Below are 18,673 nucleotides of genomic sequence, written 5' to 3' on the forward strand. Positions count from 1 at the left end.
AAGGCTGTTGCTAATATTTGCTTTGAGTGAATGTGGAGAAAGTAGATTGACAAGTTTACACACTAGGGATGCTAATTTTGAAAAAAAAAATCTGACTGACAACCAACCCTCATTAACCGATCATTAACTGTTAACAGACAGGATTAGTGCCTTGCGTGCAGGGGTGCTGTGGTTGGAGTGCCTAACAAGAGACGCCCAGCTGTGACGATAAAAGCACAAGCGGGTTAAATTCATAATTTGCCAACAGCTGCGGTGTCGTGCAGAACAGGAAACGGAGTCCCCAGTTCACACGTCTCTGTGAGTTAGCAGCCACCGTGTTGATTGCGTCGTGCATACAGCAACTTTTCCAGTAAGTCTCCACCGCATTAGTTAGTTTAGCTATACGGTTGTCATCTGTGTCTCTGCCAGACTTATTCATGGCAAGGTTTCCGTCTGGGTATTGCAACCCGTGATGCGTGATGATGAGTATGAAATCCAGTGTCCAGTTTATTTTTCAGAGAATAAATGCTACAATTACTCAAAACCCAAGTGAAGTTCCTCTGTCGGGTACTAAAGTGAAGGGGGTTAGTCCTGAAGTTAAGGTGAGATGACCTTAAAGGAGACTAGTTGGACAAGCTAATGGAAGTTAGCTCCCCTGAGTGATTCTCAGCTCTGTCAAAATTCTTAATGTTTATGGGTAAACGGTTCATTTTTACCATCCCTATTTGCTAACCCAGAACACCACCCAAAGAAGATGCATGGATACATTTCACAAAATTAGGATTTTTATAGCGTAAAATAAATCCAAGAGCATGAAATCCAGACAAAGAATTTGACCAAGCAACTGAGAAGTCAATCCACAGATTTGATTAAACATTTAAAGTCAGGATGTGTTATGGCATGTCGCTCACCCCCTAATCAATGCCTCAATCTGTACTCACTTATCACATTAGAGGTAGGAAAACGGTGACTGATAAATATTTTATTTTTATCCTACCAATTCTGAGGTGGCACCTACCTGTGACTTTCATTTGCTATGGACTTTCAGTAGAGGTGTATTGTTTTCACATTTTAACATAAAGTTAATGTTAATTGTTCATTGTTGGGATAAAAGTGCGATGCACACTGGTCATGTAGCATGCTCTCATTTGGCAGAAGTAATAGTCAAGAGTATCAGCATGATTAAGGGACATTATTTTAAATGTCATGTTTATTTCTTAATATATATATATTTATTTGTTATCAAATCAATATACTGGTAGGGGAAAACGCTAAGGTATGGTAGCTTGGGCTGAAGACAAAATCTAAAATTCAAATGTATATTGGTTTTGTAAAATAAACCAGATTATGAAAATTAATATTTTATAGTGCAGGGAAAATCATTGACTGAAAATGAAATGTAACGGCAAGCTAAACGAGGAATAATTCAACATCAACCATGATGATGGCGGCACAGAACTCCGCCACATAGAGAGACAACGTGTCCTAACAGCAAGCGCTAGGTTACATCATGTAAACAAAGCACATACCTATCAGCTGTGAGCTCAAGATCAGACTGGACATGTATCCACCCAACAGATGGCTGAGTAATACTTGCTATCTTCCGACGTTTGTACTTTTTAAACAGAAAACACATGTTTCATATTGTGCTATTTATTAGAAATGGCATACAATATAGCCACCAGCAAGTAGGAATCTCCCTCTGGCCAGCTGCCACCTCATTCAGGTTTTTGTCGTGAAATGGAGGTATCCTATAGATAACTTCTCAATTCAACTTCCCCAATCAGCTGTTCCTCATCCGCTTGCAAAGTGAGCAACAGGAATCAATATAACAGGGCATCTGACAAAACGGTGTGCTCTGCTGCATTGCTCATATGCTCAAATAGATTATGCGACAACATAGAAATAAATATTTTCCAGGAGCTAACTGGCAGTAGTATTACTACCAGGCGCTGAAACATGTAAACATGTATGACACGTTCAGTCCAAGTAGTTATTCTACTACTGTCAGTCATCAAACAATGGCACAAGTTGCCACCGAATACCACAGCATTTTATATGGGACGTAATATTGCCGTCATGCTTGGCAACTTCAAACTTCCAGTCAAATAATATTTCTGCATTCTGTGGCTGTGCAGTTTCCCATTCATTAATCCATGAAATCTGTTGTGGATATTCATGGTCCCCAGAGTAATATTCCTAATGCTTCTGGTAACATAAACATGGTAGCCTCTGGAACCTGCAAGGAGGGTTAGATTTTAGTGGTTGCATGCTCCTGCTTCAGCCACTTCAGACCATGGTTACCTCACCAAACAGATGGTATTCCAGTGGTACCAATACTGTCATAGTCTGTTTCTATCTTGTTTTAAAGGTGGATATTACAATCCCAACTTCTAGAAAGTATATTTGAATGGAAAGATGTTTAAGTATAAACATGAAAAGGAACATGGCCATACTTGGTGGTGCAAATATACAAATCTGACTACAGCTACATGCTTTGGATAACACCCTACAGCAGTTATCCCTATATGATTTGGAGGGGAGGAGCACTGTTGCCTCACAGCAAGAGGGACACGGGTATGAATCCGGGTTTGGGTTCAGTTTGCATGTCCTCCCTGTGTCAGTGTGTTGAATGAATGAATGGCTGTACGTCTCTGTGTCAGTCCTGTAATAGACTGGCAACCTGTCCAGGGTGTGTCTTGCCATCACCCAATTTCAGCTGGGATTGGCTCCAACCGGCCCGCTACCCTGAACAGGATAAGCAGTGATTGATAATGGCTGGATGTAAAGGATTAAGGGGGAAAAAACATGCCATTATAGCCACACAACAGTTTGTGTCTAACCTGACCTGAACAAGACCTGACGAACCTGAGATGTATTTGGGGCTGATGTGAAATGTATTCTTGTGGAATATTTATTTTGTGAGGTGACGCGTATCGGTGTAAATATTGCCCTGTGAACATGACATGAATCTAATCGTTTCCTCTGTTGTTTCTTCCAGATTACGTGTACTTTGAGAACTCCTCCAGCAACCCTTACCTGATCCGTAGAATAGAAGAGCTCAACAAGGTTGGTTCTTTCTCTTTCTACCTTCAACCCTGTATGTTTCTATTGAAATGTTGTTTCTGTAATACAGGGGTTGGGAGCGTTTCACATTTGAGCCAGTACCAAACAGAAGCTTTTTTTTTGTTCTTTACATTCACACTAATAACACAATTGTAACTTAAGTATTACAAATCCAAACTTCTCAGCCTTTCAGTCTGTCACCAGGGCTCAGTGTGAGAGCACGGCCATGTATCTCAGAGGAAGCACGTGTGAGACGTGTTACCCTGATTACAAATATTGCAGCGTACGTTGTCTCCATCGGGTTATAAAAAGTGTAACCCCCGGCGACTCCTTTCAGCTCGGCTGCAGCCCATCTAGAGATTCTGCATGTCGTCTGTATTTTTTGTGTGACTCGCATGGTTCTGGAAAACTGTCTATTGATGGTCATATTTGTGGTGGAAATCGGTTTATGATTACCTGACGAGAAATAAGAATACAACTCCTAACAGAGCTTTTAGTAATTTATTCTATAAAGTGTCCACAAACAGGCTAGCAGTCGGAGTAAACAGACAAAGTCTAATAAGTCAAAGCCCTCGCAAACAGGGTGTCCAAGCGGACCGCATCACCGACACACAGCTTCAGAGCCAACTATCTGGCCAGATAGGGGAAGACTCCTTAAGATTCTGACCAATTCTTCAGTCTTGAGAAGTGATGTCATCAGAGAAGCATTGTTCCGTTGTTTGTGTAGACGGAGAACTTTGTCCAGAATGTGGTGTTTGAAGCCACTCATCAGTGTCCATAGATCCATATTGACATTTTACAACTCATGTAACACATGACATAAGTGTAGAATACAGGTAACCTGATGACACGTGGAATAGTATGAGTTAAAACTATTCAACCTTGTAATTAACCTATAATAAACCACTAAATGAAAAATTCCCATCACAACATTGACATCATACCAGCAACATAACACCTTTCACTACAGTTTCAATGCCTATATCTGTAGGATATGTCAGAGACATGGGATACATCTACATCTATGTCTGTCTGTCTCTGTCTATCTATTGATGTCTCTCATTATATATAAATAAAAGGGAGAGGGATGTATTTTTAAATGTGTTTAAGTAAACGCTAGCAATACAGTGGACAGAATCCCCTAATTTCTGTGTTTGCGGGACTGTGTTGTGGAAAATGATGTGATTGCACGGCTCCGTAAATTAGTACTAGCTATAATTCTGTTATATTAATAAGTTGAGTCAAGTTGTCTATTATTAAAGGCAAACTAGATCGAAGATAAGGCTGGCAGGCAGCTCTGCAGCAGCAACACTGTCCGTCTGGAAGCCTCTCGTGTGTGAGCCACAGCAGTTCAGTGAGGTAGCGTAGCGTCCCCTCTCTCTGTCTCTTTATACTCTTAGTTACTCTCATCCAGATGTGCTCTCAGGTACTTAAACTTGGTACCCGGTACTTGGTAGTACTGATGTTATTCGATTGGTGCCCCTTAAAAGTAGCGAGTTCAGTACCCTAGTTTGCCGGCTGCGTTTTCACAGCTCATAAAGCATAGAGAATATGTGATCGACCAGCTGGTGTGTTAAAATTCGCAAATTATGACACCTCAAATATGGTTCCAGTCAACAACAACGCAACATTTCTCCTGGTCTTTCCTGGACACTGCTCATAGTCAACCATGGTTACTGTAATCACAGGACACTGGTACAGGAGCCACTTATATAACAGCAGCAGCATATGACACAGGCCTGTTTCCCAGTCAAAGGATTAAGCTCATTTATGTAACACTCTTACATTGAAGGGCTTGTGCTGAGCACCAGGAGGACTGCATCGTCCTGAGTGCTAATGGCTGCTGAGCACAATGAATGGATAGTGAGAGAGTGGCCGGCTCCCCAGCTCCAGGCTGGAATGTGGAGGGAAGCACTGTTAATGTGCTGCTGATGTGTTCCCTGCTCTTATGATCACAGTCAATCCTGTGAGAATGAAACCTCATCGTCTTTCAAACCTGAAGTACTGCTACCAGGGGGGGCCATATCACAGCCTTCATATTATACCAGTATAAATCTGAATGTGAATTACAATTTGTCATACCATGATAGGAACTGTGGAGGAATTGGTTTCATAAAAAAGGAACAACTGCAGCATTGTGGCAGCGGTTTGGTGACATTAACCTTCAGAGAAAAGAGCGAGGAGGGCTACATCACACACCGAACACACATCAGCATCTGCTAACTAATAGGACCTGTGTGAGGAAAATGATTGCAGAAAAGGGAGTACTCAAAGAGCAGGCTGAAGTTAGTTTGACATCACCAGCTGGAAACCAACGTGGTCTGCATCAAGTGACTTTAAAATATCGAGTCCAGCTGGTCAATACTTAAAGTGATCCACTAACACAGGGGTCACCAACCTTTTTGAGACCGACGGATACCAAAACGGATGGAAATAATGGACAAAGCTGCCTTTTGAAGTGCAACAGACTTGATCACTAATCTGCACAGAGCCGATGAGATCACAGACTACCTGTGGGGATCGTTGATTGTGATCAGTGAGTGGTTGGTATAGATATGGTGGGCGTAACACCCTGTGGAACCCTTCAGCTGCTGATAATTACGGTGTTTTTTTACCTGCAATGTATTTTTGGCCTGCTCCAATTAGATACCAAGAACTGATGAAAACCAAAAGTAAAATGGGGAAGCGGCGTGCATTAAAAGCTAATACATCTTCACCTTCTGTTCCGGCTTCCCGGCTCTCCATTCTCAAAGAGGACGTCTGTAGCTTTTACAATAACGGAAACAAGGAGGGATACTCCCACAATGAAACGGCAGTGTTATAGGGGCTTATGTCAATATGGCTGAAGACAGAGAAATAAACGGCTCATACATACAAGTGAAGTTGCGACACCAGTGCTTTATTGTTTACAAAGCCAGCTTCTAACCACTGTCTCTCCACTTACAGACAGCCAATGGGAATGTGGAGGCGAAGGTGGTGTGTCTGTTCAGGAGGCGAGACATCTCAGGAAACCTCAACAACCTGGCTGACAGCAATGCAAGTGAGTATCAAGCACAGAGCCCAAACCTCCTCTCGGCTCCCCTCTTGTTTTCTACAGGTATGATATGGCTCGCTGCCTTTAATGAACCTGTTCCCCATTGTGTTTCACACAAAAGCCTCAAAGCACCTCTTCAGCTTTTATGTTGTAAATTTCACCAAAGCCTGCTTCTGGTGTTAAAGTAAGACCACTGCTTTTGTATTGCTGAAGAATAGTTAATGGGACAGCTGTGACTATCTGTTCATTCCACACATGTTGGGTATTACAATTTAGTCAGATTATTTTTTTCTTTGTACAAATCAATATGCATCAAAAAAGCGCTACTTTTAAAGTATTAAAAAGTACTCATAGATCTTAAATCCACACAGACAAGCTGCCTAAACATACTGTGTGCTTACAGGGCTTCATGTTGTATTGATTAGTTAGATTTTGCCAGCTATTATTAGATTTAGTCTTGGTCCTGGGATCAAAGATCCATGTTAGTTTTTGGCATATGTAGTGAGCCCCATCCCTTTTTATTCAACCAAAACTCTGGACACTTTAGAGGTCATCTTAGTCAAAGAAAACCATGAAAAATATCTATTTTTCATCATCAAGATTTTGCTGAGAAACATTTTAAAATGTGAGTCTAGTTTTGGTGAAGACCAAGAATGAGCATGCTTCAGAGAGAGAGAGAGATCAAACTTCAGAAATTGCCTTTCAAATAAGATGTCTTCCAACTTTAGGCTAAACGAAGAGATACAGTAGGTGTTATGATGAAGAATGCAGCTTTGCAGAGAGACTGTCTGGTCTAATTGAATCAATTTAAGCAAAGCTCGTTCTGATCTGCATATTTACTTTGTTCCATTCATTTGTTGAATTGTGTCGGTTCATACTGTCTTTACAAAAGACAGAATGTTCCCGACAACAACAGCAGACGATCAACACTCGTCTTGATTTGAATTCTTCAGACATTTATAGGCCTGAGAACCGCAGGGTTCCTGTCCTGATAATAACATTACTACACACGTTCTCTCCGGCGTTACATTTAAAGTAGGCCCAGATGTCGAGATGGCGAATGTTGAAATGTTAAAGGCGATGGCAACAAAATAGAACTCACCAGAAGGGTCTTGGCACTGTTCCAGCTGACAGCAACTCTGGTTTCGTCAAATAGAACCCTTAATTTACTGAGTCACATGTGGAAATATCCCTGCTCTAAATACTGTTTTCCCGGCTGTCTCTCTCTGTCTCTCACTTGCTCTTTGGCAGACCATTACATTTGCTAAATAAAACGATAAAAAATAGTGCAGCAAACAGAACCAGCTATGTACTCCGCCAGTAGCTGATATATTTGTCCAGTTGCCCAACCCCACCACCCAATGAGGAGATTTGAATGACATGATTGTCTAAAAACAGTCCTGGTAATTTTGTTTCCTCTTTTTTCGTCAGCGAAAATTAATTCTATTTTTTGTCAACTCAGTTTTTGTGATGTTATTTCATCAATGATACTGTATTGAGATGTATCCAGTTATTGTTAAATGAAGCCCGTTCTGTCTAATCTACGTCTTCGTTGTTGTAAAAGGGCATTTTTTCATCAGTGAAATGAACACCATTATTTACTGCTCTGTTAGATTACAAGTGCCCTCCCTGATTAAGCATTTAATGTCGCCCAGATCCCAAAATATTCTCCCATCTTCATGATTTGAAAGTCATTCAAAACTCAGCGGTCACCATAAATGTTATTTAGGATCTGATACACATTTTTCATTAGTGATGTTTTTGACAAATGTAGAAGTATTATATTTGAATGATAAAGCCTTAAAAACAAGTGCTATCCTTCAATTACATTTACAGTCTCCAAAGACTGAACCTTTAAAATCATGTTGGTGCCGCCCACCACTACTGAAAACCTCTAAAGGTGTCCAGCAGTGTTGAGAAAGGTCTGCTACTGTGGTCTGCTGTGGTTTGCCCACCTCAGCCTGCTAGCGTTGCAGAGCAACTCCTCTATCATCTAACAGCCGAGTGCGAGCATTTCTCTGCATATGTGAGTGGGAATTAGATGGTGTGAATGTGAAAAGTGATTTGGTCGCAGCGGTGACTCTGAATTCTGACACCTAGGTTAGCAAAATATACGACAGCTGGCTGAACTCCGGCACTAAAGAGTCTTTTCGCTCTGCTATCTCTATCACGTCGGCAGAGATTAGTGGACGAAACATTCCGCTTGCATTTTTAACGGGCAATGACCGTCACTTTGACTGGTTAACATGACAAACGTCTCCAGCGGCATATCGGCACACATTAATTCTATGAGTAACTTGATGATGGAGCGAAATAAATCTCGGCTGTTGCCAGGTTTGTGAGCTCTGTGCAGAAGGTGTCTTTATTCTGCCAAAGATGTTTTGTGAGAGGAGAGCCTCCCCTCTGTAACACCACTGTTCAACCACCAGTGGTTCCCATCTCAAGCAGGCCGCGTTGCATCAATTTCCGGTTAAATGAATCACATTGAATCGATAAATGTAACCGATCACTTTTCAGTTAGGACGTTTGTGGGGGGAAAAAAAGGTTTGTGAAGTAATTTGTTGAAATATAATCCTCATTTCATGTATTCTGCTCAGCTCAATTCAAGGAAGTGGCGGGAGGCAGCTGTCACCTCAGGTTTTGCAGACACTGCTGAATGAAATTATATGGCAGTAAAATGATTCCGCACCCCGCTGGAGTTATTTTCTCTGGCGTGACATCATACTAATAATAAGAATGATGATGTCTAACTATAATTTTCCTTGGTATCGTCTCAGTGTGTGTTGTCTGCCCCGCCCCCATCCACCCCACCCCGATCCAGCCTCTGAGCCCAGTCCTCTGTCTTGTGTGTGTGATCAGAGAGCCAAGGAGGTGGGAGGGTGGAGGTAGTGGGGTGGTGCTAATGGCATGCAGACTACTGAAGCCTGATCACATTCACTCATTACCCCGACACCAACACCAGCTCCCCCTCCCTCCTCCTGGGCCGCAGTGCTCCACACAAAGACATCCACATCCACACACACACACACACACACACACACACACACCTCAAAATGGATGCATAAATGCTGTTTTCTTGCTGTGTGTAAAGTCGGATGCTATTGGTTTGTTCACTGGTCCTGCGTGGACAAGTCTGAGATGTGACAAAATACAATTGATGGTCATTTCATCATGCCTCGTTGTCTGTTGGCAACCTGCGTTCTTTGTAAAGGTTTTTATTCTTTTAGAGAGGCTGAGCCGTCCACCTTTCAAATGTGGCTTTGCCTAATTAGATTTAATAGGTGTTACAGTGACAGAGTTGAACCACACCAGTGCAAAATGAACTGAACTGACACGTATGCCAATGTTTGTCTCTATTTTAATGCAGCTTTTCTTAAAAGCAAAGCGGGAAGTCTCCAAACAAAAGCAAATGGCCCATTCTAACCTTTTCCCTAATCTGAGACGGATGGTTATAAAAAGGTTGCTTTGGTTATAATTGACAATCCTATCATAACACTAGCCATTTACTATTGTTAGGTTTTTTTTCTTTTCTGCTGTATCCGGTTACTGAAAGCATCATTAGTTGTTTTCAAGCCATTTATTATGTTTCATAGTGGTTTGAATCTTGAAATGTCTTGGTTTAGAAATGTTAAATGTGTCCACTGCTTTGGCAAAACTGCTTCTAGTATAGTCTGTAATAAACCCCTGAAGGTGACTGTCTAAAACCATATGTTCAGACCGGAAACAGCCCCCCAGGACTATTGGCTGTGTTGGTGGTGGGTCCGTGCTATTTAAGGGTAGTGATTCTCACTGCTGATTCTTTACCGCATCATTCATTTAACAAATATTTAACATTTTAATTCGATAACAATTCATAGATTACGTTGTAATTCAACATATCTATAACTATTAGAATCTGAGAGATGTGAAAGAGTATCCCAAGTCCAATTCCAGTAACAAATCGATTCATTTTTGCTCTGAAAATAGATTTTTTTCTATCAGCTTTTTGAAAGTTTTGGCGATTTTTATATTTTTGTTTTTTAATGAACAAAAATAAATAAATCATAGAATCGTATAATGAAAATGTAACTGTACAAAAAGTACTACATTGTAGCGGCTCAAACACTCAGATCATATGCTTTAATTCTGTATTTTATATGATAGTTTGGTCGCATATACCTATTAATAAACACTACAGCCTTAGTTATTACTTTGGCTCGATGTGAATCTGCGGTGGGAGGAGCCTGAAGTCTGTGAGGAGGACTCGCCCGCCACACACACATTCAAGTGGTGCCGTCGTAAATTAAATGTCTGAAATGTATCCACAGACTAACCTGACTTCAGTTAAACAGGGTCCGCACACAGTTTGGTGGTCCATTGAGAATAATGAAATGGGCTAAACCAGCTAGCATGCTACAACTAACTACAACTAGTGCACTGCCATAACTTTCCGAGTAAAACTTGGGCTCTAGAATTTTGGTTCCGCGTGTGCGCGTAACAAAACAGTTGTTTGGGTCACAGAGTACCATAAGGATGTTGCATACCGAACCTCCTGTACTGAACAGTCCGATTTCATGAAGCGTTGGACCTCTAGAAGCAACATGCCATTGAAGGGAAAAACATTGACCAGCAGAGTGATGAAGGTAGAAACTATAGTGTGAACAGAAGAAGGACTGAGGGGCCTCAGAACCAGAACCGAGTCCTTTTGCGAAATAACTCACCATGTGAATGCAAATAGAACGGAGTCTCTTTTCTGTTGGTCCAAATTAAGAGGACTGAGCCTCGACTATGTGATAACACCCTAACTGAGCATGCTGGTGGTCTGGCTCCATTTGGCACGTTGTGATCGCATAATAGTGATGAAGTGTACCAGCTCCTTCTGTCTGCCGCTGCTCATTTGTACTAAACCATGCTTTATCTGCCTCACTTTTTTCCCATCAATGCTCCCGTCCTCTTCCTCGCCATTTACACACACACACACACACACACACACACACACCCCCACCCTCTTCCTCGCCATTTACACACATACACACAGACACACACACACACACCCTCTTCCTCGCCATTTACACACGCACACATGCACACACACACACCCTCTTCCTCGTCATTTACACACACACACACACACACACACCCTCTCCTTCGTCATTTACACACACACACACAAACACACACACACCCTCTTCCTCCTCATTCACACACACACACACACACACACACACACACACACACACACACACACCTCTTCCTCATCATTCACACACACACACACACACCAATTCTCTGTGCAGAACAAAAGGCCCTTCATCTGTCCCTGAGGGCCACGGCACACAACTGGTTAATTTTTACTTGCCTTCTGTCTTTGTCAGAGCAAGGAAATTGTGTGTGTGTGTGTGCGTGTGTGTGTGTGTGCATGCGTGCGTGTTTGTCTGTAGGAGTGTGTTACTGTTATGCTGTGTGTGCTTTAAGTGCCTGTCGTTCCTTCTGTGTATGTGTGGTTTCGTCTTCGTGATTGTGTGTGTGTGTGTGTGTTTGTGTGTGCGTGTGTGTGGAGGGAGTTGGGGATACATGTTGGGGGGGATGGGCGCCTCAGGTTTGGTACACAGGGTTTCCTACTTTGTCTGGCAGGGACTAGCTGGACAGGAGGAGGAGGGGGGAGGGGGGTTGAGAGGTTAACAGAAAAGGGGTGTGGCTTAAGGTACCGTCCCTCTTGCTCACTATCTCTCAGTCTCTCTCTCTCTCTCTCTCTCTCTCTCTCTCTCTCTCTCTCTCTCTCTCTCTCTCCCTTGCCCTCACTGACAGGGTTTCCTGTGGCTGAGTGCAGGGGCGGAGTCCACGGAGATGGAGCGATATAGTCCCTCCCCCCCAGCTTGCAACAAATTACTCACCCGCTTGAAATTAGGAATGCGCAATCTAGTGGCCGAACACACACACTTTTGCACACCCACTCAGCTGCCTATGGGTTCATTTTTTTCATGTATCTTACTTGCTGAAAACATGGGTGTCACATGGGTTTGGTCATGTGAAACAGTCGCATTGTTTTACAGTAAGTCCATTAATAACAGTGTCTGTGGGCCTGCACATTATAATGGATGGCAAAGATCAAGTACACTGTTTAAATTCTTACATTTCTTTTAGATGTCTTAATTCACACCATTGAACACTCGGGACCAATTTTCTCTAACCGGATAATTTGATGACCTTTGAGCTCCAATAAAGTGCTTTAAAGAGGATTAACAAAATATTAACTGCTGCAGCAGGAAGCAAATGCAATAAAAGCAAAGTAAAATAAAAAATAACTCGGAGGACAAAAAAAGTAAAAGATGATTACATAAGAGTGTCTAATTCCACGGTGGCCAAGTACTGGAAGACAGCGTCATAGATGGTGTCCTTATTCATAAAAATCTATGAATAACTATAAATCTACAACAACATATTTTTTGGTTGTATTTCATACAATATATTGCCATATCGCACAAACCTTACTTGCTATTATTGACACATTAAATAAAATAACTGGCACTGTAGTTACATTCCAGAAGTGTAAAGTCTCATAGTAGTTTTGGAGTCAATAATTCCTCAAAATCCTCCAATAGATCCAAGATGAAACTGACAGAAAGGCAGGGGTCGGAGAAAAAGTCCCGATTACAAATTTGCTACTTCAGAACCAAGGACAGCGCCGTCGATTTATCAATACACAGGACAGTTACTGATATTTAAGAGTCGTGGTCCGGGTCATGGATTCTAACCTGCTTGAAGCTCAGTCGGATAAAGAATCGATGAGTCGGGCAGACTAACATATTCTGCCCCTGCACTCTCTATGCTACTAAGTGATGGAGAGGAGGGTGGCAGGTTTACAACGGCAATGCATTTTGGTCAATTTGCAATTTGGTGGAGATCTTCAAATTGCAAGCTGATTGTCTCGCCTGCGCCTGAAGCAACACACCCTACTATAGCAGCCCCTTGCATTTTTACGATGCAGAGACAATAATTCATTGTAAACTATTGGACTTTTCCCTCTTCACACCCCATTAGTATGAACACTGGAAGAAAAAGTTATGACATGGGGTCATCATCTCTGAGACAAAGAGGAAAGAGAGCACTAAAGAGACAATGAAAAAGATCCACACAAAAATCAGCAAAGCAGAGCTCACATTATAGGTTGCAGATCAGAGTCTTAGACCTCTAAGCCAGCAGGGCTAGGGAAGCGCCTACCATCATAGCAGAAAGGCTCGTCCTATATTAAGTACTATTATTTTAAATTGACATGTTATATTCCATATTCCTACTGTGTGGTTGCCGTGACTCACGGTTTACATTTCTAAAGCTTCTGGCTTGGCAGACACAGAGTATCCGGTAGAAATGTTCAGTAACTGATGAGGACTCAACCTAATCCCAGACCCCCAGCAGCACCTATCAGAATGTTGTATGTCTTCTTTCAGCTGCTGACCCTGTATATGATGTTTGTTTTGTAGGAGAATTTGAGGAGGAGTCGAAGCAGCCGACGCCGTCTGAACAACAGAAACACCAGCTCAAACACAGAGAACTCTTCCTGTCTCGACAGTTTGAATCCCTACCCGCTACTCACATACGGTACGTGTTTGCTAACAGGAGTTACCGACAGAGCTGCACTTACCTCTGAATCCAGACAGACACTGTTCACAGTTGGCACTGAACTGCTGGGTAAATGCTCCTCGCTGCAGCCGTCCTCGGCTGTTATGCCAGTGATATGTTCTGTCCCTGCACCCCATTTTATGTTTTTTAGGCACTTTTTGCCTATTTTGTTTAACTGTTGATGAATTAATTTATAAGTGATCCTATAGTGCCAGAGGGACACTATACCACATATGACCATACCACTTAGTCATGCAAGAATTCTACATAGATATCAAGTATGGTGGAGTCGAAAACAGTTCTGGAAACACTGTATTTAGCAGCACTCAAGGCCTACAGACATCTCAAGTCTACACATTTTAGATTTGGATCACCAAAGTCCGATGCGTCTGTGGGAGTGTTTCATCCCAGCGTTTCCATGATGACAATATCTAACCACCATTGTCAGATAGACTAGGATCACCCCGTTGCTGTTTATTATCTATGCTGGCTACAATCTATTTGTTTGACATGGTTTTTACACCATGACTACCAACCAGAGGATGCTCGCTCCGTACTTTGTTTGGACGAGCTTGTCACTGTTCAGTCTGACAGCAAGGAGGAAGATCTGTCTGAGAGGGTGCCTACGCCGATGAAAGCACAACACTCACCCATAACAATTGATGTCACCCCAGCTCATTCAACTTTTGGGTCTTTTGTTATGATAGCATCTGTCTGACGGACACGGCCAAAACGTGTTGCCAGTGCTTTTTCTGAAAACTTTGGAGATGTTCAGCTTGAAGCACTCAGCGACCGATTCCACACAGCTCTTTTTCTGCTCTAATTCCCACATGATGCTTTTTTTGTTGGTCAGACTTGGTACACAGCTAGAGAGCCTGAATTACAGGGGTTTTAAAGTTGTATTAACATTTTGTAAATGCATACACATTCGACTCTAAGCAGTATTTTTATTGGTTTATTTTTAGATACTGAAAATATTAGGGTGTCAATAATGTTTTTTTTTTTTTTTCTGATTCAAAAGGAAATATTAGCAGTGAAATCAATAATTGTTTAGTCCAAATAGTTATTTTGCTTACAACTGTCAGCTATCATGACATAGTTTGAGCACTGATGTTTGTACGAACGCGTTTACTTTGTAAGCACAAACCCTGTATATATCATGTCTTTACGTTTGTCTTAGACATCCTGATCTCTGATTGCTCCTCTTTGTCCTTCCAGGGGGAAATGTAACGTCACCCTCCTCAATGAAACAGACGTGTTGGCCGGCTACCTGGAGAAAGAGGTAAGACACCATCTGTTCCTTAGTCATCGGCACATATTGACCGTTTCACCCCTCTGTTTCCTGTTTTGCCAATACAAAAACAAAGAAGCAGTGAATGAATCGTTAGAACAAAGTGCATTTTGCAAGCGGCTGTAGTAACTTGACATGTGTTTGTCCAGGACTGTTTCTTCTACTCGTTGGTGTTTGACCCCGTCCAGAAGACCCTGCTCGCCGACCAGGGCGAGATCCGGGTCGGCTCTAAGTACCAGGCAGAGATCCCTGACAAGCTAGCCGAGGGTGAGTAGCACATTTCCAGTTGGCGATACCGTGTAAATGTGTCCAAGCAGAAACCTTCCTAAGTCTAACGTGTTTTCTCCTCGTCTCAGGTGAATCAGACAACCGGATCCAGGAGAAGCTGGAGACCAAGGTGTGGGACCCCAACAACCAGCTCAAAGACCCTCAGATCGATCAGTTCCTGGTGGTGGCAAGGTAACGCTGCCCTGCCATCTGTCACTCAGTTGCATCACCATTAAATCCTGTTGCCATGACGACTTCTGACTCCCATCCACAGAACCGCTTTTCTAGAGAAAAACCCTTGAAATATTTGGAAATATTTATTTGTGGCTGATACAGTATCAGACTGAATGTGTAGTTTTATAGGACATTTGGAGGCACATTTAAAATCTGGGTATATACACATTTTGTGTGACATATGCCAAAAAACACACATGTGGCTTGATGATACTGCACCGAGTGTTTGGATGGACAGCACAGCTTTTCAGAGGAAATCTATAGGACGTTTGCTTTTGGAGGGAATCCTCCCTCTGCCCAAAAAAAACTTGTCCATGAGCCAAACACTCCATCTAGTGTTCATTTAATGAACATTCAGCTCAACACACTTTAGCCTCCTTCAAGATCAACTGCACCTCGCCTGGAAAGTAGAGGAGATCAGGCGGCAGCAGCAGCCAGGGGGCGGTGATAAAACGCTGCGGTCGTGTTGGACACTTTCCAGCAGCCTTCAAAGAATTTACAGGAAGTCAAAGAAATAGTTGCATCCTGTGAGGTCCAACTGTAGGCTACCTGTAGTTTTATCGTTTGGATAGTTGTTAATTCTATGTGGAAATGTTTGTGTATTGTATTCCATCCTTTGTTTTTATGTTTTATGTATTGCTGGTTTTGATGAAGTGTTATTTAAATATTCTTTATTGCTATTATTAACCACACACGATGCGTTTGTTAACAAGTTTCTTCACTTTTTTTGCACATTATGAGACTAGTAGCCTACAATCTTGCGTTATGTATAAGAATTGCACAGAAATTTGGATTTTCTACAAAACATGTTGTTTGTTGTGAAAACTAAGATCCAATCAGCTCGTTGATTAGCCATCAGCCGTTTCCCATCATGCCCTGGGTCTTGCAGTCGGTGGAGACTATCTGTGGCGCAGACTGCAGCTGCCTCGATCTCGTGAGGTTATTGTTGACCCCATGTGCATGACGTCAGATCAAATCAGACACAAATCTCTCTGGCATGCATTGTGCGGCGATCGCCAGTCATTGATTTTTGCGCAGGCCTGACTCACCTCGAATGAGCCCGATCACCTCATAAATAGTACTAATGTAAAAAAGTTCCCTATTGCCAAAGTAGAGCAGATAGATCAGTGATAGTCATCAGTATGTATTTCTTTTCTCAGAGCTGTGGGGACCTTTGCTCGGGCCCTGGACTGCAGCAGCTCCATCCGCCAGCCCAGCCTCCATATGAGTGCAGCAGCAGCCTCCAGAGACATCACACTGGTGAGAACATTCTGTGTGTGTGTGTTGTGTGTGTGTGTGTGTGTGTGTGTGTGTTTTTCTCCCCACACTATTGAAATTTCCAATTAGCAGGCCTAAATGTGTCATATTTTTTTTTTTTTACACATTATAGGTTTGCATTAATTAATTCTGATGGCGGACAGCTTGTTTCATTGTTAGTACACAACAGTAAAGTTTACTGTGTAAATAAACAAAGCAAGGCTGGGTTAACAACCAGCCAACTGCTCAGGTGCCCAACATCATTAAATCTTTATGCTACAGCCGAGGAACTTATATCTTTGGTTGGTTATGATTTGAAACTGTAAAAATGCCTTATTTAGCATGCACCACGTCTTTTACTGTTGGAAAATGTTTATGATAATGTTTGTTGCTGAGGTGCCTGGAAAACCTCATAGTTTGTTCCAGTTAATGGGTGCAATTGCTGATGCATCTGGTGATGTTCTTAATTTCCCATCTTTATTGGAACAGGTTTGCAGCTATCTTAAAGTTACTACAAGGAGTTTTTATCTGGTTGTGAAAATCCTGCATAAGTAAATGCTCAGAATAATTGGCTATTTCTATATGGTATAAGGTATTCGAGCTAAAATTAAAATTCCTTAAGTCCTTTCGATCACATTCCTGGTCATCCTAGTACTAGTACCTTCCCAGAAAGTGATTTTACAACGTGGCTGTGTTTAGGAGTAAATGGCAGGTGAAATGACATGACAAGCTTCTATAATCTGGGATTCCCCACTGAGGAGGACTGATGGTCTGTGAGGATGAAGCTCTAACGTCCCAACATGTGCCTTCTCTCTGCCCTCAGTTCCACGCTATGGACACGTTGCAGAAGAACAACTATGACCTGGCCAAAGCCATGTCCACGCTGGTTCCTCAGGGCGGTCCGGTGCTCTGCCGCGATGAGATGGAGGAGTGGAGCGCCTCCGAGGCCATGCTGTTTGAGGAGGCTCTGGAGAAATACGGCAAGGACTTCAACGACATCCGCCAGGACTTTGTAAGCTCTTCTTCTCTGCTCTCCCTTATATGGATGCTTAATAGTTGGTGATATTGATGTGAAATTCCATATGACTGATTATTCCATGGATTAATTGGGTAATATGATAAAAAAAAGAGATACTTTTGCATTATAAGTAAATATGCAATTGGGTGCAAACAAAATGCAGATTCTAATAACTTGCATTGATGATTTTTAGTATTCAAGCTCCTAAAGTAACTAAACTGAACATATATCTTCTTCCAGCTGCCCTGGAAGTCTCTCGCCAGCGTGGTCCAGTTCTACTACATGTGGAAGACGACCGACCGCTACATCCAACAGGTACAGTAAGAGGCCAAATACCAAAAAAAGCACCAGAGATTTGGGTTTGACTGCTTTTTTCCTAAACCCATTCACTGTTCTCTCCGACAGAAACGACTAAAAGCAGCCGAGGCAGACAGCAAGCTGAAGCAGGTGTACATCCCCACCTAGTGAGTGTTTCTGTAAACTGCCCCACCAAGTACCTTCAATGAGTTAGAACTGCTATCGGTATAACGCTCCACTTTCTCCCTCGCCAGCACCAAACCCAACCCCAACCAGATCATGGTGCCAGGCAGCAAGCCGGGTATGAACGGAGCAGCAGGCTTTCAGAAAGGACTCAGCTGTGAGAGCTGCCACAGTAAGTACTCGCTCCGCAGGAAGCGTTGGATGGGAACTCGTTCTGAGAGCTGTCCGTTTTAGAGACAAAAGGAGGCCAGATCTGGTTTGTAGAAGTGAGTTGGTGGTAATATGATACCCCACGTCCGGGACTGATATCAAAACGTTTAACCACAGTCAGAAGTGAAGACCCTTCTTGGCTCAGAGAGGAAGCATTTTGAGGTTTACAGTGGCACTCCAAATAAAATAAACAGACGTGAGTGATTCATGTTTTATTGTTAACAACTATTAATCCAAC

General features: G+C 42.4%; 2 protein-coding genes across 3 annotated transcripts in view; one reads left to right on the forward strand and one right to left on the reverse strand.

Moving 5' to 3' along the window:
* The window catches only part of ecsit (ECSIT signaling integrator), a 380,907-nt gene that overhangs the window by 51,896 nt on the left and 310,338 nt on the right, over nt 1–18,673 (reverse strand). The window lies entirely within an intron of this gene.
* mta2 (metastasis associated 1 family, member 2) overlaps nt 1–18,673 on the forward strand; it is a 29,935-nt gene that overhangs the window by 6,246 nt on the left and 5,016 nt on the right. The window contains exons 2-12 of the mRNA XM_084003361.1: nt 2,981–3,048; nt 5,992–6,085; nt 13,540–13,657; nt 14,897–14,960; nt 15,119–15,236; nt 15,326–15,428; nt 16,631–16,730; nt 17,551–17,739; nt 17,986–18,060; nt 18,151–18,209; nt 18,297–18,397. Coding sequence (XP_083859487.1) covers nt 2,981–3,048; nt 5,992–6,085; nt 13,540–13,657; nt 14,897–14,960; nt 15,119–15,236; nt 15,326–15,428; nt 16,631–16,730; nt 17,551–17,739; nt 17,986–18,060; nt 18,151–18,209; nt 18,297–18,397 — 1,089 coding nt within the window. The remainder of the gene's footprint in view (nt 1–2,980; nt 3,049–5,991; nt 6,086–13,539; nt 13,658–14,896; nt 14,961–15,118; nt 15,237–15,325; nt 15,429–16,630; nt 16,731–17,550; nt 17,740–17,985; nt 18,061–18,150; nt 18,210–18,296; nt 18,398–18,673) is intronic.

This window comes from Eutrigla gurnardus (assembly GCF_963514095.1).
Source record: "Eutrigla gurnardus genome assembly, chromosome: 23".
Taxonomy (NCBI): Eukaryota; Metazoa; Chordata; class Actinopteri; order Perciformes; family Triglidae; genus Eutrigla; species Eutrigla gurnardus.